The sequence below is a fragment of the Leptonotus elevatus genome, chromosome 14, assembly GCF_054856555.1.
Source record: "Leptonotus elevatus isolate MCC_2025b chromosome 14, RoL_Lele_1.0, whole genome shotgun sequence".
Lineage (NCBI taxonomy): Eukaryota > Metazoa > Chordata > Actinopteri > Syngnathiformes > Syngnathidae > Leptonotus > Leptonotus elevatus.
Window position 1 is genome coordinate 11,748,999 of NC_141252.1, and position 24,641 is coordinate 11,773,639.

Genomic DNA, 24,641 nt, shown 5'->3' on the forward strand with positions numbered 1-24,641 from the left:
ATGTTGTTCACTGATGAGTTTGGGCATTTTTGATGGTTTGGCAGGACATGTAAGGAAACCTTTGTGTTTACAGATAATCAAAAAATAGTTAACGGCTTCCAGTACCGACATGTCCTGGGGTCTCCATCAAGGTGGTTTTGTGTTCATTGATGTGGTTAGTGTCAAATTTTCAGGCCACAATTTTGGAAATATTGACCCTAATTATCATAAGGGTTTGCTTTTCCGAAGACGTTCTCATTAAATGTTTGTGAGAATCCTCACATTAATAATGGCATGAAATTAAATACAATATTATAATTAACCATAAAACTAATACAATTAAATGACATATTTTTTTAATCCCAATTTTGTGAACTCCTTTTCAACTTGAAGAACGCATTCTGCTATCTGTATGCAGGGTCACAGGCTACAATGCAATACCAAAATACCATTTACATCTGGATCTAATTCAGATTTGCATTTGGAAGCAATTTAAATGTAACATGGACTATGCTATTGAGCATGTTCAGAGGCTTATATCATATCATATCATATCTTATCAGATCTGGTTATAATTATGTTGTGCATATGTGGGATCTTATTCCATTTTGTTGCATTGGATCAAGACAGCTGGATCTGTCTAAGATGTTAAGATATTGTTCAAAAATGTTAGGCTAGGACAACTTGCTTTTTCCAAACAAACCACAACTGACCAAGAATGAAGACGTTGATACCATATGTACTTAAGGTGTGTGAATAAACATGTGCCTGCTTTTCATTTAAATCTTCAGGTATGGTGAAACAATAATCAACATGTTGCTCTAACCTTTAACCTCAAGTTGAGGAACAACCAAAAAGGCATTGCATTTATTTTGTTTGCGTGTGCGTGTGCGTGTGCGTGTGCGCAGTGCGAGAACAGCATGTTTGGGGGTGCTGGGATATACAGATGTCAAGACCCAGAAGGGTTCCCCCAGGGGGGCGAGCGCTGATCTCATCTGCCTACAGTGGACAGGCCCTGTGCCTTAAACAAACAAACACACAGCTTAACCTGCTATCTGTGATGGTGCTTGAGCGGGCCGCACTGCCAGAACAATCACTTCCAAAGCCTGCAGCTCAACACAATGGAGCCAAGAGGCTTTGGAATCACAGAATGAGAACAATGCACCCAGCAGCACAATGACTGGTAATAAGCTCTTAATGATCAGCCATGAACCCTCAGGCTGAGTGTGTGTGTGTGTCCTGTATGTATGCCACTGATGGAACATACAGTATGTCAAATGTGGTGGCTCTTATGAAATCATATTTGACAGACATGGCATCATTCTGTTGGCGTGCTGTTTGTGCGACGCGTCGACTACTCACCAGTTCATCCAGCAGATCCTGCTTGTTCTTCTTTTTGGCCAGAAGTTGCCTCTGCTCCTCCTGCAGCACATCCAGTCTCCGCTGCTCATTGCCCCGCTGCTCCAGCAGGAGCAGCTCCTCCAGTTCCTCTTGCTCTCGAGTCTGAAGAAGAGTCAGGTGAGTTGAATTCAGTAGGTACATTAATCACAAAAAACACATGCAAAAAAAAACATTAAAAATACTGGAAAGGGGAAATAATTCTTAGTTCCAGGACAGACTTGTAGAAAATACATTTACTGTGGCCATCTTTAAGTGTACCACAATCTAATGGGATCCAACCTAAAAGCTGTATTAAGAATTCCATCTTTAAAAACATATTAATGCTAGATTTGTAAGAGTGAGTAACCTGGTTCTGTATTGGGCATTATTTATTTAAATTATATTTGCACTTTCAAATATATTAAAATTTATCATGTTTGCTGATAAGACAAATTTACAGTAATTTATGGACTATAAGGCGCACCTGACTACAAGCCGCGCTTGCTAAATTTGGGGAATACTCGAGTTTGTTACACATATAAGCCGCACCCGACTGTAAGTCGCAGGTGTTTTAATGTTACAGCACCGGGTTCCCGCTACTTTCTTTTCCATAATGAGGGTGCAAATTGTCTCACTCTCATTCTCTCTCCCCTACTGTATTTGGGCACACTTGGTTTGTTTTGCTCTGCCTGACGCTCTTGCGCTTAATTTACAGTGCGCCCCATTGTGATCTTATGGATAAGCCGCACCTTTGTATTAGCCACAGGGTCGAATGCAAGTGGAAAAAGTAGCTGCTTATAGTCCAGAAATTACTGTATTTTTCTCAGGGGAGAACATGGAACATCTAACAAAAACTGTAGAAAGGGAATTGATAGTGTTAAACAAAATGGTTTGATTGTAATAATAATAATATCATTATTGGAGAGAAAAAACACTAATTTATAGAGTTTGGTGGTATGCAGCTCAACCGTGATATAAAACTAAATTTAAATGGTAGCCTACCTGTTTGTATTGAGAATTTCTATGAATTTGGAGAAAGAATCTATCATTTAAGGTGTTTATGTTTGAAACATGGCAAGTGAGGACTAACACACAAAACAGATGTGTTTCAGTTGTGGGTGTAAAATTGTGGAATGGAGTCGATGATGATGCGTTAAAGCTGTGTACTTCTCTGTTGAGGTTTAACCTCCTAAGGCCCAAGCTGTTTTTTACATGCAAAGTGCTGTCCACGTATGTGGCCACTAAGCCTTAGGAAAACATTTAAAATAATGAATGCTTATAGTGCCATTTATATAATGTACAGCATTTAGGAATTATAATATGAATGCAGTAGTTATTTATTTTGTTTAGTTGTAATTTTATGTGACTCAAGGGACTGTATAGGGTAGGAAAAAATAAAGCCTGGTGCTTCAGCGCACACCTTTTTTGGTTACTTGATAAAAAAATTTGAAGGTGAATGGATTTTTGTGTTTTCTTTTTTGTGCTGTGTATGGAACTGAAATAAACTATTCATAATTTAATTAATTTAAAAAAAACAAAAAAAATGTTGGTTATATGTTGGTGTGGAACTGCTCTGGGTCGTATTTGTAATGTTTAAGTTACAAGTAGGGATGGGTGAGTTACCAATACCAGGTATCGTATCGGGCCGATGCCTGGCCTTATTTCAAGGTATCGGTACTTACACTCTTGTGGGGTTTTTTACAATCAGGAACTAGAAATTAGAAGCTAAAAGAATATAGAATTGCCAATAATTTCATGCAATTTTAATGAAAAATGCTAATTTGGGATATTTGGCTTTCTTTAAAATGATCTGACATTGTTTTTTGGGGAAAATTTTATGTTGCCGCCTTCTCTTTATTCCCTTACTGTTTATGTTTAACCCCCTAACTCATCAATGATGAATGTCGTGTTTACATACAAGCTTAGCTTTATTCTTGTGTATGATCTCTCTGTTCTCCCGCTGATACTGCTCCATCCTCAGCTTGGTATCCTCCACATCAACGTTGTTTGTAAGGTTAAACACTGCACAGACAGGAGACACAAACCGCAATTACAGTACTTGAGTCTGTCCATCACAGCCAACTGGAATTATGAAGGCAAGCTGCAGTCGCTGTTATTTTAAATTCTACAGACCATCCAAAGAAAACAAATACGCCTTTAAGTAGTAAATCAGTAGGTAATGTTGAAATGTACACAAAAACATTGTGAATCCTCACTTGCACCAAAAGACCCTTTGAGGCTGCCTGATGCACTATTAAGGGCTAAAAGCTTATGGGATGTTGGCATTCATGATGTGTTAGCATTGGCAGCTCTACCCTGTGATCTATGACCCAGGCTGGCATGCACTAATGCCTGTTAAACATCTCTCCATGCAGCTGGGGAGAAATCATTACGGCGGCTGGAAACATCCTTTTAGCAGACTTGTACAGTGAGCATTTAGTCAGTCAGCGCTCATACCGATGTCCTCCACTTGCTCCAAGTAGTCGTTATAAACTCTCAGGCTGGGGAAGTCACAGTCCCTCTTGTTGTAACTGCACAGAGACAACAAACCAGAGGAAAGCAAATATGTGCCGACATTAATATCCCCCATTAAATCAACCATTTTATAATAGCATGTCTGCATTCCGCCTAATAGACACACATTAGATGTCAATTAAGGGGCTATTAAAGGACAGATGAGATGGAAAAAAAGAAGGCAGGGAGGGGCGGCCAAGTAAAAAAGAAAAAAGAAAAAAACTGGCAGGCAAAGAGCCTTCCCGCTTGGGCCCCCCCAGGGAGACTCATTGTCTACAAAACAAACAACGTAATGAGGAAGACAAAGGTGGCTTAAGAAGTGGGAGGAGGCGCGGGATGACACATAAACACGGTGCGGCCACACCCCTCGCACTCCCTCCTTCCCTCACTCACATTTTCAGCACCTTCTTGCGGATGTCCACCTCCTTGTCGACGGCGGGGTCCTCGAAGAGCTGCACGCGGAAGTTGCTCTTCCTCAGGGGCGTGTCGCACTGCACGCAGTTGCTGGAGCCACGGATGAACAGCATCTCCACGCAGTTCTCGCATCTTAACACACACGGGAGAACAAAACACCAACACGATGGCTTACATTATTTTCAGAGGGCACAATCAAGCATTTTGCAGTATTTAATAGAATACAATGCACTATGTATTATTAAAAATTTTATTATAGAATTCATAATTTATTACAGTGTTCTTCCACTGTTCATCGTTCATACCTGAGCAATACAGTGGACTCTCAAGTTAAAATTTTAAACATCAAAGTCAACCTTAAACATTTCTTGACAATAATGTTATATGTGACTTCACTAGTCTAAACTTGACAATTCTGATTAATATTGCGTTTGTTGAATATGAATTAAGCAGCAAAATCCAGCCGTTTTGAATGTATTTATTCAGGGGGCGGCCATTTTGCCACTTGCTGTTAAATGAAGATGACATCAATGTTGCTCTGGTCTCTCACAGTTCAGCTTCAGAAAACAAATATTAATCAGAATGTCTTATTTAGCCTAGTGAGGTCACATATATATTGTCAAGAAATGTTTAAGGTTGACTTTCACTGTAACTGGTTCTCTGTGAGCCCGGTTGGAACCCAAAATGTTCATAACTCGAGGTAATATTTTCCACTGAAATGAATGGAAATGCAATTAATCGGTGCCAGCCCCAAAAGTAAGTTAGTGGTTAAAAATTAAAATAATGCAAAATGGAAATGGGCTAAAATGCTATTTATTGCTGATTAACTTTATTAAGGGGAGGGGGGGGGGGGGGGGGTCAGACTCCTCTTCCATAAAAACATCAGGAAATTCTGATTCAGGTTTTGTTTTTTGTTTTTTTAAGCCTGATTCTTTAATAACGCATTGGTTGATTTCAAGCATTCCAATCCAAGGAAACTTGTCTTTTTCTCTCCCGAAAAAAAATCCTCAAGTGTGACATCACATTGTCATTTAAAAGATTAATTCGCTACACATTGCTTATGGTCATTTCTATTTTATTTTTTTTTTAGTGCCTTGTTCACCCGATCACCAGCGTGCACTTTCTATTTAGAAGGCAGCAGTTCTTTGGAGTGGACACGGTTGCTTCTGGCATTTAAAAACAAACAGTATATTTGTGCTAAAAATAGTAACATATCCCACAATCCCATGCGGCCGACATAGTGGTAGGTAACTCCCCCTTCGCAAGAATTGTTATTATTATTAATATATATATATATATATATATATATATATATATATATATATATAGCTGAGAATTATATTCAGCTAATGGGAAACATAAATATTTCCTAGAGGTTCTCAAAAATGACTGGGATAACGATAGGAATATCACTTCGTACTCTCAGACGATAGGAAATTGTCCTGACACCACATTATCAAGAGTGTCTGTACACACTGGAAACACATTTGTCTTTTTGATATTTCAAAAAGACCTCTGTCTCTCTGTCATATTGCATAATTTGATTTAAAAAAAAAAAAAACAAGCACTGTGGTCTGTTTTTACAAGCCTGGGGTGCTGTTACATAGTTTTGTGAAAAAGCAAAAATACACAGTAAATATCTTTACCTCTCTATTAAATGTACTGGGGGTGGGGGGATTGGGTCGAGCTCAATTCCCATGGAGGCTCAAGCCTTTTATTAAAAAAAAAAAAAAATAACTAAAGTAAGTAAGTCTGTATTATTCCTGACAATCTGAGCAATCAAGGCCACATTTGGCAACGTGAGCAAAACTTTTACTGTCTGGATTATGTCTCAAGCATCTTCCGAGGGCAGAAAAATGTATAGTGGGGCAATGCGGTCATGATGAATTTTTCAGGTGGCGTTTTGTCTCCTGATACGCACAAAGCAGGCTCTTCCATTGGTGAAAAAAAAAATTGAACAAAGCACTTTTAATGATCACATTGCTGAGTTTCAGGTAAAGCCAAGGTTCAAAGTGGAAGATTTACCCCATTAACCGTCATGACTCGGTACCATGGCAACCAGTAGGCCCACCTGAGGGCACAACCCTGAGCTTAGCCATCAATCACACTTTTATGCAGGTAGGCGTTTACCCATCAGTCACACTCAAGTGAGGAGTGGACACGAAGAACAATGGGAAAACTCCTAAATCTCCCCTGATGGGGCGGAGGTCTTGGATAAACGTTTGCACAGTACACTGTTTTAATTAACTCTCTGTGGAGCTTTATTTCCACAGGAATTCACCTTATGCTTCTGGCTTCCTTCACACACAAAAAATGGACATCTGGTTTCCAACTGCCACTGTCTGTTTTTAAGCACTTATTGCATTGCATTCATAGTCAAATACACAGTTAGGGACACACGTACTCTAATGGGTTGAGGTCAGGCCACTGGCTTGACCGTTGAAGAATAATCTAGTTCTTTGCCTTCAAAAAGTCAACGCAGAAATGTTCCTTATGTTCTGTGCAGTGCCACTAGTCTAAACACGGTATTCTGATTAATATTGTGTTTGTGGAATATGAATTAAGCAGCAAAATCCACCCATTTTTATCCATCTCAGGGGGCGGCCATTTTGCCACATGCTGTCGACTTTAAATGACATCATAGTTGTGCATTGCTCAGTTAACGATCAATAACGAAGCCGAGGTTATTAAAATATGCACTAATTTTCTAAATGAAGATTGACCCAGTAGTTCCTGAAATATAAGGGTTCAAACTAAGGCAGCCACCACCCTTTTGTTGAAAATATTCAAATTCGGCAGGCCATAGCTCCCAAACCACTGCTTTGATTGACTTAAAATTTTAGATTTAGCCTTCTGCTATCACTATTAACTCATTCACTCCCAGACATTTTCACTGAAGCAACCCCCTTCACTCCCGTTTTAATGGATTTTGACTGATTTTGCAAGGCCCACAGAATATTGTGTTCTATTGCTATAAAAACATGGAACCTACCAAAGGAAAGTTTAGAGTCTCTTCTTTCATCAGGAGAAAAAAATCTAATCTGTTTCCGTTTTGTAGCAATTAGCATTAGAATGTAGCTGAGTTTCATCATTATTCACAAATCTGTTTAAAACAAAAAGAGCCTTTTTGCAACACGGCCCTGGTTGATCTCTTATACTGTGCTGCCACCTGCTGGCCGTTTTTGTAATAACTACCATTGCTTCAAGCGTTCTCTCTTCAGTTCAGAGAATGCATCAAAGCCTTCTGTATGCTCTAGCATTTAAAAAAACTGGAAAAAAAAAGACATATAAATACGTTTTGGGGACCATGGCAATATTTAAAATAGAACGTTTTTATACGTTTTTGGTAGCAAATGAGTGAACAAGTACACGAAGTTTCATTAAAATCCAAATTTTTTGGGGGTGATTTGGTATGGAATGAATGAGCCATCCATTTTTATTGTCCAACAGTCAAAACAATAAAAATGGTTCATTCCATATTATTATCATTAAAAGTAACTCAAGACTACTAAGGCAAAGAAATTGTGTATACGTCAGTCACGCAATCTCTATTTCATAAAGCATGACTTCTGAAGGCAGTGAAACTGAGAAATACATAAATAAATAAAGTGAGAAGAGAAAGCGCAGCGTCACCGAGTTTGGATGTTTAGGCATCGTTTGTCAGATGTGGGTCAAACAGGCATAACCTGCTAAGTGCAACGCCAAGCTTGCCTGCAGCCTCCGGAGATAAAATACATGAAGCATTACAGGGGCAAATGTGTCCGTTTGGTTTGGCACCAAGTAGCAAACTAAACCTGAAACCGTGGACAGGAACATCTGCGTTGGTCCAGGGGAGCACATGGAGCCCCCAGCCCAAGTGCACTCTGGGACAGGCAGATGTTCACTGTGGCCCGAGGCTACAGGAGATGTATAGGCCTCGGCCATATGGAGGTAGATGGAGGGCAGCGGCTTGTTTCCACAGGCCCACAAAGAGGCCATTCATCAACACAAGCGTAAGGAGTGGGGCGTAGCTTGCCCCCTGCCCCATAAATGGACCACACAACTCAACCCTCCAAAGGGGAAATTCTGCCAGCAAAGAGGTGAACATCTAAAGAATAAAAAAAAAAGGGGGAAGGAGGAGATTTTATGAGCATCTTCAGCTTTAGAATTGTGTGCCTTGACTTTGTCAAAAGGCAGAATCTGACGCAGCGCCATATTGTCGCTTTCGAGGGCACGCGGATATCTTTTAGAAGCTTGCCATCATTGCGTCCCAAGGCTGTTGTCGCTGAGTGAGGGCTCCTGACTGACTCCTCCCCTCTCTCACCTGTCCCGCTCACAGCTCCAGGCTGCCCTATCTCTCCATCTGCAGCTGTCAGCAGGTCACGGGAGGTGGTGGGAAAGCAGGCTAAACGAGGGTCCGGCCATACAAGAAGCCTCCAAACCCGCTACCGGCATTTTTGGGCTCTCTGGACATCACCGTTTCAACGAATCTTAGTACAGTAAACCCTTGCTGATGGCGCGAAAGCTGTGATATGAAGAGATCATATACATTTTTCATTTATATATATATATATATTTTTTAATCCCTCCCACAAAATTTAAACACATTAAAACGTATCTTAAAAAAAATAAATAATTGTGCCTGCTCTCTATTGGTCAGTCCACACATGTGGGTGTTATCTCGCTCGCAATTTCTTTAAATAAGTAGAAAAACATGCTTGATTCAAGCATTTTCTTTGGCGCTACCAGAACCAAATCATATCATAACAAAAGTCTGTTATCTTAATGCTAACATATAATGCTAATGAAACTTTTTAGGGCCGGACTGATATGGATTTTAATTTTCAGGCTGATGCCAATTCCAATATTTGGCAGGGGAAAAAATTCAGATAACCGATTAATCAGTCTTTTTTTTTTTTCTTTAAACATATAATGAAAAATAAACTACTTTCTTGGTTTTTAATGCTTACAACAACAAATATATGAATTACAGGGAGAACATTTGACTGTTTAGCAACACTTTGTCCATTACTTTACAACAGAGGCATTTCCAAGTACAAAAACATGCAAAAAAAAGCATGAACTAATGAATTTAGCTTTAGGCTATAAAATGCAATAAGCAACATGAGTGAAGTTACTGGCAAAACATTTCATCTATTTTGCCATGAAGTGATGACTTATATAAATATATAAATAAATATTTCAATATTTCACATTTCAAATTGTGTCATCTTTGGAGAGATGCATTTGAAAAATTGTATGTACAGAGACAGAGTACAACTGAAAGGGGGGCCAATTTTAAACATTAACGCACACAAAGCATACAGTAAATATAGCCTTAACATACTGTATATTATACTTTTACATACTTTGCGTCTTAATGGACGTATGAGAGAATATTTAAAGATGTCATTCAAACATGCATTTACTTCCTGTCTAAACCTACTGAACAGCATTTACTGTTTCATGAGAAAGTAAGATTATATCACTGTTTAATTGGCAAAAAACTCTGGCTGATTATTATTATGAAAAGACCTAATATCAGTTGACATACTGTCATGGATCGGTTGATTAATCAGTTGGGCCCTAGAAATGATCATAGATGTTAAAGTAATTATTTCCCTGGCCTTTTATACAAATGCTACTTTAAAACACAAAAGGCAGCATCCACTTAAACATTGTATATATTTGGTAGTGGTGTGCCCCCAAAAAATCAATTCTCATAAGAATCGCGATTCACATTTAGTACGATTCAGAATCGATTTTAAATGTCCCGAAATCTATTTTATTTAAATTATTTTATACTGTCTTGCCTTTGTCTGTGTGTGCCTTTATTTGGAGCGCTGTTCATGTTGTACCCAATTTGGCCACTTAGGGGCAGTGTGGTTCCACGTGGTCTAATACACTGTTAAGTTGTAGCCACATTAGAGAGTAGAAGGAAAAAGTCATGATCAAGTTATAGTAAAAGTTTTTTTTTCCAGTGTGGAGCCGTTCTTTTGAGTGATAAAAGTGCCGCGAGTAGCGCGCTAATTAGCATTAGCGAGTTAGACTGGAGTAGATCATTACAATTCCTTGCACATCTATAAATTGAAGCAAAAATCATTGCCAATCAAATCATTTCGAATCAAAAATCGCTTGTAATCGAAAATCGTTTGTCATCGAATCGCAGGCCCAAAAAAATCGGAATTGAATCGTGAGACATTCAAAGATTCCCACCCCTAATATTTGGTCACCCAAACTATACTAATTACCCTGCATGTACAGTGAGTGCATCCAGTAAATCTAGGTGCCGCCAGGCATGTTGTGGCAGAACGTGGTACTACACTGAAGGCGCACAACTCCAAATCCGGACTAGCCTATTATGAAAAACCCCTTTAAAAAAAATGCTTCAAATCAAGCCAAGTGAGAGTTAATTTGACAGTGGCCTTGAGTCAAACCTGCCACGACACGCTCAACCCAGCGACCTCGGATACCCGCAACTTGGCGGCCGCCAAAAAAGATGCTCCTTCCCAAGAGAAGGATTGCTTACACAGGAAGCTTGCCACTTGAGATGTTGAAAAATTAGACCTCAGGAGATACTGGCAATGAAGCACTTTATGATGAATCACGCAGATCATGTCACTGAATGAATAAATCAAAAGCCGGGTCTGATCGTTTGACATTTTATATGTTGTGTCTATAGTTAGCAGAAATGCAGCATATCTCCACTTTTCTCATAATACACGAGGTAAAGCCAATGTAAACAGGACCCAGCAGGCAAGCGGCCCCACTGTGACCACCTCAGTGCAAAAACAATGCCCCGTAGTGTGTTTGTGCATATAATAACATCACATCAAGTCCAACTTGAACAAAATAATATATATATAGCAAAAAAAAAAGACTACATTTAAACTTCTTTTTTTTTTAAACTGCATTGTGCTTCTGAACCTCAAAATGGAGATCTAATATCGCGGCTTTCAATATCAACCACAACAACAACAAAAAACAAGACTCCTCACACTTTGCCAGTGGGCATCAACTTGCAATCAGATACAGTGACTGGCCTCCATTTAATTAGGCATGCCCGCATGTGTGCCCAAGTGTCAAATCCCAAAAGGACATGGGCCCGGTGTCATCATGCAAAGGTAATAAATAACACGTATCAGACGCTCTCGGTGGCAGGATACAAAATGTGCTGCTGTGCAGTTTAAATTTAGTCAGAGCACGCCCCGGAGAAGCTTGATACTGTGTCATGTTGCGTTGCATTGCAATGCAACACATTGCATTGCCAGGGACTTAAGTCCACTGTGGAATAAACACCAACTTAGTGTGAGGTTGACAGCTATTTCAATGTAGCACTGTAGATAAATAGAGAGAAAAACACTCTGATACACACAGTACAGTTTGGCAAGACATTCTGCAACGTTTTAAGTCAACTGAGGTAGGGGCGGCTCAATTATGAAAAATAAAATAATGATCACAATTGTTTTGGTAATAATTGAAATCACGATTATTCAAAAATGTATTTGGTTTTTTTGGTACAAAACAAGAAAATGTGTTTAAGCTTTTGAAATGTATAAAGAAAAAGATTTTTTTTGAAACACTTTGCAACTTTTATGTCACCTTCTGAAGCGCCATCATTTTGATGACTGGATGTAAGTTCCTTTCGGACAAAACAACATTTATAAATATAGAGATATTTATTTATGTTAGCAAAAGCATATTGTCGAGATATATTGTATTTTTTTTTTCACAAATCAAAACTATTGTGGTGTATCCGAATGTCATCTGTTCTTTTTCTGTTGAATGCTCCGCCTCTTTCCTCACTCTGTGGGAGCCGCGCAGCTAGTTACTTCAAGATTGAAAGTTTCTCAGTTGTTTTTTTTAACAATAATGAGTGAAAGTAGGTTAGATACATTCAAGGAAGCCTGTTTTGTTAAAAATGGAGAGCTGACATGTAAGGCTGGGTATCGATTCAGATTTCCAAAATCGATTCCATTTGATTTAGAATGGCCCGATTCCATTCAATTCACGATTCACATTGACTTTCGATTCAGTTAAGGATTTCATGCAGTACCAATTTTAATTTGATATGGAAGACATTCTCAGAAGTACCAATGCTGCAAATAATAGAAACTTCTTGCTCTTACTTGGTGCATGAATATGCTTTTTTCATACCGATACCCAAGTCTTGAGTAGTCACCGATACTCTGATACCAAATACCGATAACACTAGTAAATAAAATTCCCCACCCAAAAATGAGAGATGATTTTTAAAGAAAGACCTATATACCCCAATATATTATTTTTCTTTAAAATTGCGTGAAATTAATGGCAACATTGTATTCATATAATTTCTCATTTTTAGTTCCTGATCATAAAACGGCCGCAGGAGAGTGACCGGTAATGTTAGCGATCACCACCACGAGTACAGATACCTTAAAATAAGACTGGTATTGGCAACGATACAGACACCTGATATCGGTAGTTGCCCATAGTCAGAATTGTATCAACTCTGCCTCAATTTGAGCCAGGCAAAACCCAGAACAAGTGTTTAAACAGAGTACGTGCTGCCAAAGGCATTTTTCTTCTTATTTTTTTGTAAAATAAATCTAAGGCACATTAATTTGCATATTCAATATCTAATCGCTGCAAAAACTTCAGCCGATTTCTGCATTGTCTCTCGGTGTGCGACGGGACTACCTCACTGCAAAGGTGACCCAGCAGTGGAACGACTTAAATTGCTACATTGCAGAATCCTTTTAATTTTCAGCGTACGGTCATACAGCCATATTATACTGAGGCTGACCTGATGACGAAGCAAGGCCACTTCCTGATGGGGCAGTCAATAAATAAATATAGTAAGGGTTGAAAAGATGCTCTCGTCAGGCTGCTGCTATTGTTGCTTATGTGTCCCCTTTAATTAAATGGAACGGCTGGTACACAGTTGACAAGGTTAAATCTTGAAAAGTGCCAAGCAAACAGGTTTTAGTGCCGAAAGTTGCTGTGTCAAATAGTGTTTGACTCGCTCGCGTAGCTAATTGAGGTAACCAAAATATGAAGGCACCTGTCATTATGATGCAGTAGAGTTGTACGCCACTGCAGGCTACAACCACAATAATAAATATGCTACTGTTAAATTAACACCCCTGTGACAGTGGCAACTAAAAAATATATACATGCTAAGGTACACAGGCAAAAAAAAAAAAAAAAGCACATTTTCTAGAAACGAAATTGTCAACATTTTATTCATTAGGAATATTTTGGTCCTAATGTTATAAGAGGATGGAGTCTACTGGTACATACTATATTGAAATCAAGATAACCGGTTAAATGAATGAGATGGCGGTACTGCTGATGCCCTTGAGCAAGGCATTGAACCCAAACTGCTCAGAGTGAAACGCTGTTACACTGCCTCCACACGTTGCACTATCGTGCTCCATGCTTTGTCTCTGTCACAACTATTTGAATGATCATTATGGCTATTAGTATTATTACTCACTTTAAAAACAAAAGCACCAGTGTACTTCACAGCTCCACACACACGACTGAAAGTGAAATAGCCTACAAGTGCTTATTTTGCATTAACTATTTAACCACTTGCAGACGCCAACACAATATACGCGCATTTCTTCGTGTTAAATGAGTAAAAGCGTTAAATTGATTATATATTCTGCATTTATTTGTATGTAAATGTAGCGAGTGTAATACAGTAAATGTGTCGTTCAGTCAGTTCGGGCAGTCAAAGTGTAAATAGTACTCACAGCGTGTGTCCACACACGTTCACCATCAGCTTGAGCGAAGGGTTCCTGTATTTTGTTGTTTTGCATCTCGGACAGCTTTGGTCGTCCATTTTGTTTATCTGCAACCGCAAACTGATTGAGATAATGAGGAAAAAATAGCAACAATTTGCAGCTTCAGTGCTCACATTTCCGGCGGGTGGCTCTTGTGTTTCATCGGATAAGGTCCGCCCGGAAACGAGTATCAAAGGTTCCTCTTTCCTCTCAGCTTCCAAATCGCGGAAGGGCTTGTTTTAAAACGGAACGATTTCGTCTTTAGAGACTCTCAAATGTTGTATTTTGACACAGGTGTTATTTTCATGTCGTCTTACAGTCACCAATAGATTTTTGTCCTAAAGTCCTATTAAAACGTTATGCTCGAACCGGTGTTTTCGTCCCATATTTTCTGACGCAAAGAAAATGAATGGATGGACAAGTATGTCGTTTGTTATAACACCTGCAAAACTGTAATAAAACAAACTTATGGATTACTGTCTTTTTAATGGCGTGTGTGTATTTACTCAATTAAGTGTGACAAAAGTTATATGTCATCATGGACACACAAAAAATGTTGCGTGTTGAGTGTTATTAATATAATAAACAATATAAATGTTTGGGGGGGGGGGGTTCGACTTTGCATGCTTGGCTTTTGTGCACTGTCATACTGATATTTTATTTCTAATTTGGTGACCTATAGTCCGCTACATGCAAGGGAGAAAATATTTGAAATATAAGAATGATCATGCAGTTGTACAACCACAATAATAAACACAACGATACACTTACATTTACATTTAGGCTACTATGGCAAATTCAACTTGATCATGTTGTAGAGGCATATTTGTGATCATTCATTCAGCTTTTGATCACATTGGCTTGCAGGTATAGACCTTTTGAAATAAGAGAACGAAGAGAGTCTAGGGGAAAAAACATAGGCCTACAAGTAATTAGCATTTTTTTCAATAGTTGTTATCATCGGTTTATTTAGACAACCTGAGCAAAACTAAGAACACTTAAATTGAACCCTGTTATTCGTGGACAAACCTGAATGCAAAAAGTTAAAATGATTGACACACAATTTATTTTAGTTTATTAAGTTATACCCCCCCCCCCCCCCCCCCCAAGGAAAAGGAGGTAGCCTATATGGTACAAATAAGAACAGAAAAGAGAGAGTAAAAATGGAAGGGGAAAAAACAGCAATTATGGGGTCTTGCGCAAATTCGGATACATAATCTGTCCCCTTAAAATGTATATATATATATATATATATATATATATATATGAGCGAATAGATGAACTCAAGAATTTATAACCATATATACCAATATATATATATATGAGCGAATAGATGAACTCAAGAATTTCTAACCATGAATAATGTAGCCTAGTTATTTGACATTTATAAGTTCACTAAAAGTTGAATCCGTGCTTTGAATTTTACCAGTCTTTTTACACAAGTTCTACATTTTTGCCAGTTTAAGTAGGCCTAATTTTACATTACTCCAACCAAGAAATAATTTATTCGAGGAACCCCAGTAACGCGCACAGTTTCCTTGTCTGCTATTGCGACTCAAAAAAAAAGAAAAAAAAAAGACGAAGCTTGGCACCCGTTGACAAATTCATTCCCACGCTCAGAGAAGTGCTCACCTTGCACTGACTACACAGTACAGGTGAGCTCGCGGTCGGGACTACAGTACAGCAAAGCTTGCATGACTGACAGCTGAAAAGCAAACATTCGAGTCCTCAGTATCAACGTCGCTCCTCCCCTCCGCGGGGCCCTCAGCGGCCAATAGCGTGGCTGTGCCGCGCATAGACTTCAGCGTGTCTCCTTCCACTTGCAGTCGGCGTGGAGTAAAAAGTCACGTTGGGAGGCGAGAGGGAGAGAGGGAGAGGGAGAGGGAGAAGTATCTACTTACAGCTGCTGTCAGATATCCGATCGCCTTCGAATGGCGAGGAGGTAACCTGATCGAGCTGGGAGGAGGAGTGACTCGACCAGGGAAGCCTTGAAGCCAAAAAAAAAAAAAAGGAAAAATGTCTTCTTCTTCAGCCGGAGAAGTCACGAGAGCAAATGACATCAAGAGGGAAAATGTGAAGGAGTCGGACAAGCGGGAGTGCATCAAGCTTGTGGCGCTGGAGGCGGCCGAATTGTCCATGGAGCGAGCGGCGCCCAACGCCGACGCGGTGCGCACGGAGCTGCTAGTGAGCGCCGCCTCCTCGCTGGCCTTCTCTCCGGAGCAAGTGGCGTGCGTGTGCGAGGCTCTTCAGCAGGGGGGCAACGTGGATCGCCTGGCCCGTTTCCTCTGGTCCCTGCCCCAGAGCGACCTGCTGCGCGGCAACGAAAGCATCCTGAAAGCCCAAGCGCTCGTCGCCTACCACCAGGCTCGTTACCAGGAGCTCTACAGTATTCTGGAGAACCACAGCTTCAGCCCGTCCAACCACACCTTCCTGCAGGATCTGTGGTACAAAGCCCGCTACACAGAAGCGGAGAAGGCGCGGGGGAGACCCCTGGGCGCCGTGGACAAGTACAGGATCCGGAGAAAGTACCCTCTCCCCAGGACTATCTGGGACGGCGAGGAGACGGTGTACTGCTTCAAGGAGAGGTCTCGGAACGCACTCAAGGACTTGTACAACCAGAACCGGTACCCTTCTCCGGCCGAGAAGCGCAATCTCGCCAAGATTACGGGACTCTCCTTGACCCAGGTCAGCAACTGGTTCAAGAACAGGAGGCAGAGGGACAGAAACCCGTCCGAGGCCCAGTCCAAAAGGTGAGGACAACATGAAGCACCTTGCGCGTAATTCTCCAATTCATAAATTCGCTCTCTGTGTAATTTATGACGCTCATCGGCGTCATAAGTGAGGAAAACTTACTATATACATTTAAAGGTGTGGAGCACGTTTGTAGTGTTTTGAAATATGAACTGGTTGCCATTCAGATCCGGTTTCAAGTGTGGCTTGGAAACCAACTATAACGCTCATACACACTCTGCACCTTGAATTGGTTACTTTAGGAGTTGGGGGGGCTTTAATGACGTTTAATTTAGCTTTGAATTAATCTTGTGCGTTAGCATGCGCGTGGAGACCGAAAGTCAACAATGTTATTATTTAATCACTGAATGTATGCTTTCATGTGTCTCTGTCTCTGTGTGCGTGTGAGAGAGAAAGTGACCTCTTTTAACTCTCACAATAATAGACGCATACACAAACACACAAAAGATGGCTACCCGCTAAAGTCCAATATAACGTTATTATTCAGTGGAAGTCACACTTGTCTTATCTGTTCTTGGAGGAGTAATTGTATAGGAGGAGGAGGTTGGGTGGGGGCGGGGGCTGTTAAGGGAGTTTTTCCCCTTTTGTGGGTGGGGGTGCAGCTGTTAGAACCAATCTTAAAACAGCTTACAAAATGAAATAAGTAAACTACATAACACAAATCCACATTTTTTTAAAACGTAAAACAGATGCTTTTAAATGGAATTGTAAAATGATTGTTCCATTCCGAGTGAAGGCCGGAGAACATTTGCAGCCATTTGTTTTGTGTCACACCACCATCACCAGCGCTGCTGGCTTTTTTTTTTTTTTTATCACACCAGAATTTATTGCGCCAAATGGTTGTACGCTTGTTGACGCTGGTCGTCTCTCCATGAGGCAGGAGGGCAATGCATTCCCAAGCACGGTCTGCGCTTCAAAGCTGTGTACAGCCTCACAACACAACAACAAATGTCACCCACGGCGACTCTTGCATGCAACGTGAACAGCAACGGGAAATTAAATTCGTGTTTAGAAATTGATCATACAAAAATGTAAATAATATATAAGCAGATGAGAAATTGTGTAATGTAATACCTGCTATGTCTTATCAACTGTATTGTGCCTCCCAGTGAATCTGATGGAAACCACAGCACAGAGGATGAGTCCACCAAAGGTCAAGAAGAATTGTCACCCAGGCCCCTCTCCAACTCATCAGATGGTGTTATCACTCATGGGACACTTCCCATTCAAACAGGGCCTCTGGACAGTGGGGTAGTCATCCAGCAAATCGGGGACATCAAAATGCCTGCTGGGTCCAACAGCGGGGGGCTCTACAATGGAAGCCTGGTCACCAATAGTACCTCCTCCACGTTCCACAACGGCGGCTCGTCTTACCTGCACTCACCTGGGAACATCCTCTTCAACGGGCTCAATTTGGGCATCCAGCCTCTGGCGTTCAACTCTCTGAGGCCGTCCGGAGGGGTGCTGCTGGGAGGCTCCGGAGAGGACATGCAGGAGAAAGGACTGGGAGGCTCAGCTGAGGACTCGGCCCTGCAGTACGCCTCCCCATACTCGGGCTGTGTGAACGGAGGGCCCGTGAAGCTGGAGGGGGTTCACGCCATGGCCGCCCAGAACGGGGGCTCCTCCGTGTTGACCTTCAGCTCCTCGTTGGGCGGCTACAGCCTGGTGCAGGTACCCAGCGGTGACAGTGATGGAGGCTCGCTGCTTAACAGCGATGTCGGCCTTCCTCCCTTGCAGCTCTCTTCCTCGTCCTCTTCCTCCTCAATCACACAAGGTAGGTTCTGTGAGACATCAGGTCATTTTTAACTGTAGTTTACACATTTGGATAATACTGTACTTTAAAAATTATTTACAATATGTTGTATGTGCCCCCATTAGTCGAAACATGGCATTCTGATTAATATTGCACTTGTGGAATATGAGTTAAGCAGTAAAACCCACCCGTTTTTATGATTCTCAGGGGGCAGCCATTTTGTCACTTGCTGTCAACTGAAAATTACAATAAGTAATCACGGTTCAGCCACAGAAAACAGTGTAGCCATGATTGGTCGTTATCTGAGCAAGTCGACAGCAAGTGGCAAAATCCACCCGTTTTTATTATTCTAAGGGGGCGGCCATTTTGTCACTTGCTGTCGACTGAAAATGACATCACAATTGCTCAGGGCTCAGGTAACGACCGATCACGGCTCAGCTTCAGAGAACAGGTTAGCCATTTTTGGTCGTTACCTGAGCAACTGTGTTGCCATTATTAGTCGACAGCAAGTGGCAAAATGGCCGCCACCTGAGATGGTTAAAAGCAGGTATATAAAGGGGAAAATGAGAGGAATTTAATTATCTCCAAGAATATGTTCCATGCAGCCCCACTAATTTAAAAGCATTATTCTGATAAATATTGTGTTTGTGGAATATGAGTTAAGCAGCCATATCCACCCATCCATCTCAGGGGGCAGTCATTTTGCCACTTGCTGTCGATTGAAAAATGACATCACAGCAGCTCAGGTAACGACCTGCCACAGCTCACCTGTTTCTGAGTTTAGTCATGTGACATTCACAAGCTGAGCCGTAATTGATCATTACATGAGCCCTGAGCAACTCTGATGTAATTTTCAGTTGACTGCAAGTGGCAAAATGGCCGCCGCCGGAGATGGATAAAAACATGTTGACTCATGTTTCACAAACACAATACTCAGAATGTTATGTCTTAGACTAGAATACAACATATTATTGTAAAGAATATTTTGGGGTTGACTTCCCCCTCTAAACTAGCTTAAAAAAACAAAAGAGTGTGGAAAAGAGACACCCGTTCCCCTAAACATAGAGAGTGCTTTGAAAAGCCCAGAGATGAATAAAAACAAGTCGCCATCACTCATCATCGTGGCGCTCTTGATCTTCAGAGCCGGGGAGTCGAGAAAACATGGTTCAGGCAATCAGAGGCTATGAAATGCACTAAGAGGGAACAGCGAATATGCCATTACAGCACTTACTTTGACATTGAGCAGAGAATCCACGCCAGGAGGAATTGAAAGGAAAAACAGAAAGTGCAGCTTGCTGTTGAGGCACTGCAGACTCGGGCTACAACACAAAATGTGTGCGAAACGCACAACAGCAGCCTTGAGGCCGAGGCCTCTCAATCAAACATATACGAATAATATGAGAAGTGAGAGTGGATTTGCTGTTTGGTGATATCAGCATTGGTGTGTTGTTGTCTGGCCACAGGTACAATCGCTCTGAACGATGTTGCGGTGAGCTCCTCCAGCGACGAATCCTTTCAACAGCAGGACAAGCTGTCCATGACCTCCCTGCACCACAGCACCGTCCTCTACAATATGAACAACCAGCAGCCCATCAAGAAGGAGCCTCTGGATAGAGGCGTCTACTCCTCATACCACCATGGGCTCCACCTGGACCCGAGCGGGCAGATGGGCTACTCGACCCCCGGCTCCGAAGAGGCGCCATCCAGCCAAGCTCCGGTCTCCGCCACCTCGTCCAGCCCCGAGGTCTACACCACGCTCACCGTCAGCACGCCGCTTATGGCCCAAACGAACGCGAGCGGTCACCACCTCCAGCCTGCTGAATACCTCAGGGGGCACGAGGTGCGGGCGGTCCAGCCCTCGCACCTGATGGGCCCCTGCATGGACAACGACTACATGAGTCTGTCAGAGAAGTTGGACAATTCGGGTACGGCGGGCGTGACTGACATGGTGCGGGCCATGTGCGGCGACATGGAGCCTGTGGAGGGGAAGGAGCTAGCCAAACTACAGACAGTGCAGATGGAGGAAGACATGGCTGACCTTTAACCTTAAAGCAGAAGCACTCATGTCCATGCGAGCAGTGATAATCTTTTGTGTGTGCGTGTGTGTGTGTGTGATTTTTTTTTAATATCATTAATTTCTTTTAACTGTTAAATTATTTGACAATACTGTGTTGACTCCTACAATGCACTCAAGTAAGACAGAAGGCCTGTTAGCAGGTCTGGACATTTATGCAAAATATAGTTATTAACATTTTTAAAGGGGGGGGGGGAGGGGAGTCAACCCAAACTTTTTCTTTACAATATTATGTTTAATATGCCCCCACTAGTCTAAACACAGCATTCTGATTAATATTGTGTTTGTGGAATATGAATTAATCTGTTTTTGAAAATGCGCAGGGGGCGGCCATTTTGCCACTTTAAGATGACATTAAAGTGGCTCAAGGCTCAGATAATGACCAATCACGGCTCACCTGCGCTCTAAAAACAGTTGGGTCAAAAATAACACAAATTAGGTCAAGAATGGACCAACCCAACATTTGGGGTTATTTAACCCAAAAAGTTGGGTCAAATTAAATGTATAACCCACAAAGTATTGCAATTTGTTGTGGGTTATTTATTTGACCCAACTTTTTAGATTAATTGACTAGCCTGCTTGAATTGGGTAAGAAATTAATGAATGCAACTTTTTGAGTTATTTACCCCAAAAAGTTGGGTCAAATTAAATTAATAACACACAAGCGACCCATTTTTGGGGTTGATTTGTGGGTTATTTGATTGACCCAACTTGTTGGATTAATTGAATATCCTGCTTGAATTGTGTCGGACCCAACTTTTTAAGTTATTTAGCCCAAAAAATTTATGTAATTTGACTGGCGTTTTTGAGTTATTTTAAACCAAAAAGTTGGTCAAATTAAATCAATAACCCATAAGCAACCCATTTATCGGGTTGTTTTGTTTGTCATACGTTTCACCCAACATTTTGGGTTAACTGAATAACCCAAGTGGATTATCAATATATGAACCGATCCAATTTTTTTTGTTATTTAACCCCAAAATTTGGATCAAATTAAATTAATAACCCACAAAGCAACCCAATTATATTAGCTGTTTTGTGGGTTATTCATATGACCCAACCTTTTGAGTCAATTGAATAACCCAAAAGTTTGGGTCGGTTCCTTTTTGACCCAACTGTTTTTAGCGTGTGGTTTCTGAGTTTGGTCATGTGACATTTGCATTGTTACGCTACCTGAGCCCTGAACAACTGTGATGTCATTTTCAGTTGACAGCAAGTGGCAAAATGGCCGCCCCCTAAAATGGATCAAAACAGGTTGATTTGCTGCTTAATTCATATTTCACAAACACAATATGAATAAGGATACCGTGTTTAGATTAGTAGGACGGCATGCAACATATTGTGAAAAAAAAAACACTTGTGGGTTGACAAGCTCTGTTCTTCACATGAAATGTCAGGACAACTCATCGCAGAAGTCGACAAATGTTGTTTGAGCGGTGTTTAAAAGTGCAGTTTTACAGGCAACACCTGCTACTTCCTGTTGAGTGGACTTGATTTGCCGAAGCAGGTGCTGGCATGCCGCAAGTCACATGACCAGGATGTTCCTCCAAACTAAATGCGTCATCTGGGTCAAACCAAAAAGGTCATTCATAGGGGGAAGAGGGGGAGCAAGTCTGTGGACGTGGGCCAGTTTTACTGAAGGACTGCGCACATGTATGGACAAGATGTCATTCGACATGTAAAGCTGCTCATTTCGGACAAAGTGCCCTTCAGTAAGCACCTTAAATTGCCTCTCGAGTCTCAAAGATGAATGTACCTTTTCTGGCATTTGCACTACCATCACGACATTATACGGGCTTCACTGTTGTTTTGGACAGGCCTCAACAAATGCACACGTTTCAGAAGCGAAAGCTGTCCTCACAAGCCTCGGCGTCATTTGATTGAAAAGGTCACACTGTGTGGGGTTGAGATGTCATTCGTATGTTGCTGCAGCTACGTTAAAGAGGTGTGAAGATGCTATATGCTTTATCGTGTTTCATTTTAACGTGCCTCTTGAAATGTCAGCGATTCCGACGCTCATAACTATGCTTCCCAAATGGATCAGGAACAAAAAGGGACAGAAGTGTTTTTTGTTTTTTTTAACGGTTGTTACGATGATGTCTTTTCGTCATAAGGTTTTGGACATTTTTTTTGTCTTTTGCATTTTACATTGTGAATAACACTGAAAGGAAGCTTTGCAAACTGAAGGCAAGACCTCAGATTCAGAGATTTTTCCACCGCCTCCGCCACTGCTGTCACTGGAATATTTGTTGGGTGTCAGATTAGGAAAAGACAAGAGAATGTGGAGGCCATTTTTCAAGTGAGTCAGGTACTTTGTTTTTTTTTTTAAACCATGGGAGCCCGCATTCTTCCTGTCATACATGAATGACCATTATAGCACATTTCAGCCTTGCGGCCAAATTCAAATCTCTGAGTGTATTACACTTTGCTTTTTTTGTTTTGTTTGTTACCGGACTAAAGTGCTTTAACTTCATATACAAGAAGTGAGTGACGGGCAATTATTATTTTTTTTAACTTAGTTTGAACTATATGTTTGTTATCTGAAACTATGTGAATGTATTTTTCTAAATCTGTGTAATGCAATAAAAGTCTATATTTATAAAAAGAGTTCAAGGCAGTTTAGATCCTTGCAAAAGAAACAAAGTAAAAAGCAGCGGGATGCGTTTGACCTCCGTGTCGGATCGACACATGTCTGCGCGCGGCTTTATGACAGACAAAAGACACAAAGCATATGTCTCTCCAACATTTAAGTAGCCAAAATGTGAGGATGAGGGGGAAACTGGCGCGCTATAATCCAGCGAGCCTGCTGCCGCTTGCTCTCTCTGCAAGTGATCGTTTGCACATGCCTGGCAACCTGGACTTCATTAGCCCTCCTTTTCTCATCTCAGCCCCTGTAATTCAAATAAACAGCAATGAGATTTCCAGAGGTAAAGCCTTTTGGGGTGGGGGGTCTACAGCTCTACATAGCCCCGTCCAAAACAACGGCCCTTCCCTGGGCAAAGGCCAAACAACCGCCCCCCCCCCCCCCCCCCCACCCACCCCCCAACCCATTCCAACCAATCCTCCTCCTCTCGGCTCCCGACCGACATGTGGAAGAATGAATCTGAGGTGCTGTCACTCACATCCACAGAGAGCCTGAACTCCTCACATGGCTTGAGGGGATTCTCTGGAAATTCACAAATTCCCACCAAATGTGTGTCCTCACTCCCCACAAAACCAGCGCAGAGATAAGAACGAGGCCAGAATTGACAAGAGGACAAACAAGAAGGGATTTGACTTTATCCGCAGTGTGTCTGCGGTGGATTATTGCCATTCAGGCCCAAGGACTTGGATGTGGTCTAACTGGTGGTGCACATAAACAGAGGCTATTTGTCTGCGCTCATTGTTGGAGCAAAGGCAGGAAGGGAGGGCGAGGCTGGGATAAAGTTACCTGCGCACAGGTGACCTCGTCGCCATGGGCAGTGGATTAGCTGATTGTTAGGTATCGGGTGACCCCCCCATCCCTCTTGCAATATTGAAGAGGGTGAAAACAGCTTTGTTGTAGGCCGGAACAATATCCCAGGAGCCATCTCACGCATGGAGGAAGAAAACTTCAACCTTGGTTTGTACAGCCAAAAATCTGACCATCCCATGCTCTATTTTGCCCATATTTACCAATGTAAAACATACATAAAAAAAAAATGCAGCCCCCCTCCCCCCCAGAACCTTGTCCTTATTAAAAACACTGACCTTTGACCTTTCAGATGCTTTCAAAGCTGACATTTAATGCGGCGCAGCAGACTGCAAGCCATATGTAACATGACCTGGGGAGCGCGGTACTCCGCTGCTCCACGTCCCACTAATGAGAGGGCAGGGGTCGGCGGGTACCGGCCTGGCTGGTCGAGACCCACCACTACTGGGTTGCTTCCCGCTGCTGCCGGCCCCGAGTAAAGTTGAGCTCTCCCCAGGCTGCTGGGAGCTGCTGTTTGTAGGAAAAATATTGAGGAATAAGGAGTTAGTGTGGGAAAGATGCAGACAAGACCTG

At 41.6% G+C, this 24,641-nt stretch overlaps 2 protein-coding genes across 2 annotated transcripts in view; one reads left to right on the forward strand and one right to left on the reverse strand.

The window, feature by feature from the left end:
- The window catches only part of mnat1 (MNAT1 component of CDK activating kinase), a 41,288-nt gene extending 27,099 nt beyond the window's left edge, over positions 1-14,189 (reverse strand). The window contains exons 1-5 of the mRNA XM_086094852.1: positions 14,010-14,189; positions 4,267-4,419; positions 3,817-3,890; positions 3,278-3,381; positions 1,342-1,482 (exon numbers count right to left, since the gene is read on the reverse strand). Of these exons, the coding sequence (XP_085950978.1) occupies positions 1,342-1,482; positions 3,278-3,381; positions 3,817-3,890; positions 4,267-4,419; positions 14,010-14,098 (561 nt within the window). The 5' untranslated portion in view covers positions 14,099-14,189. The remainder of the gene's footprint in view (positions 1-1,341; positions 1,483-3,277; positions 3,382-3,816; positions 3,891-4,266; positions 4,420-14,009) is intronic.
- A 1,702-nt stretch (positions 14,190-15,891) lies between these two features.
- On the forward strand, positions 15,892-20,770 carry six4a (SIX homeobox 4a). Its single transcript, XM_086094609.1, has 3 exons — positions 15,892-16,789; positions 17,900-18,564; positions 20,007-20,770. The coding sequence occupies exons 1-3, from the start codon at positions 16,056-16,058 to the stop codon at positions 20,585-20,587; spliced, it is 1,980 nt and encodes a 659-aa protein (XP_085950735.1). The 5' UTR covers positions 15,892-16,055; the 3' UTR covers positions 20,588-20,770.
- Positions 20,771-24,641: the final 3,871 nt, after the last annotated feature.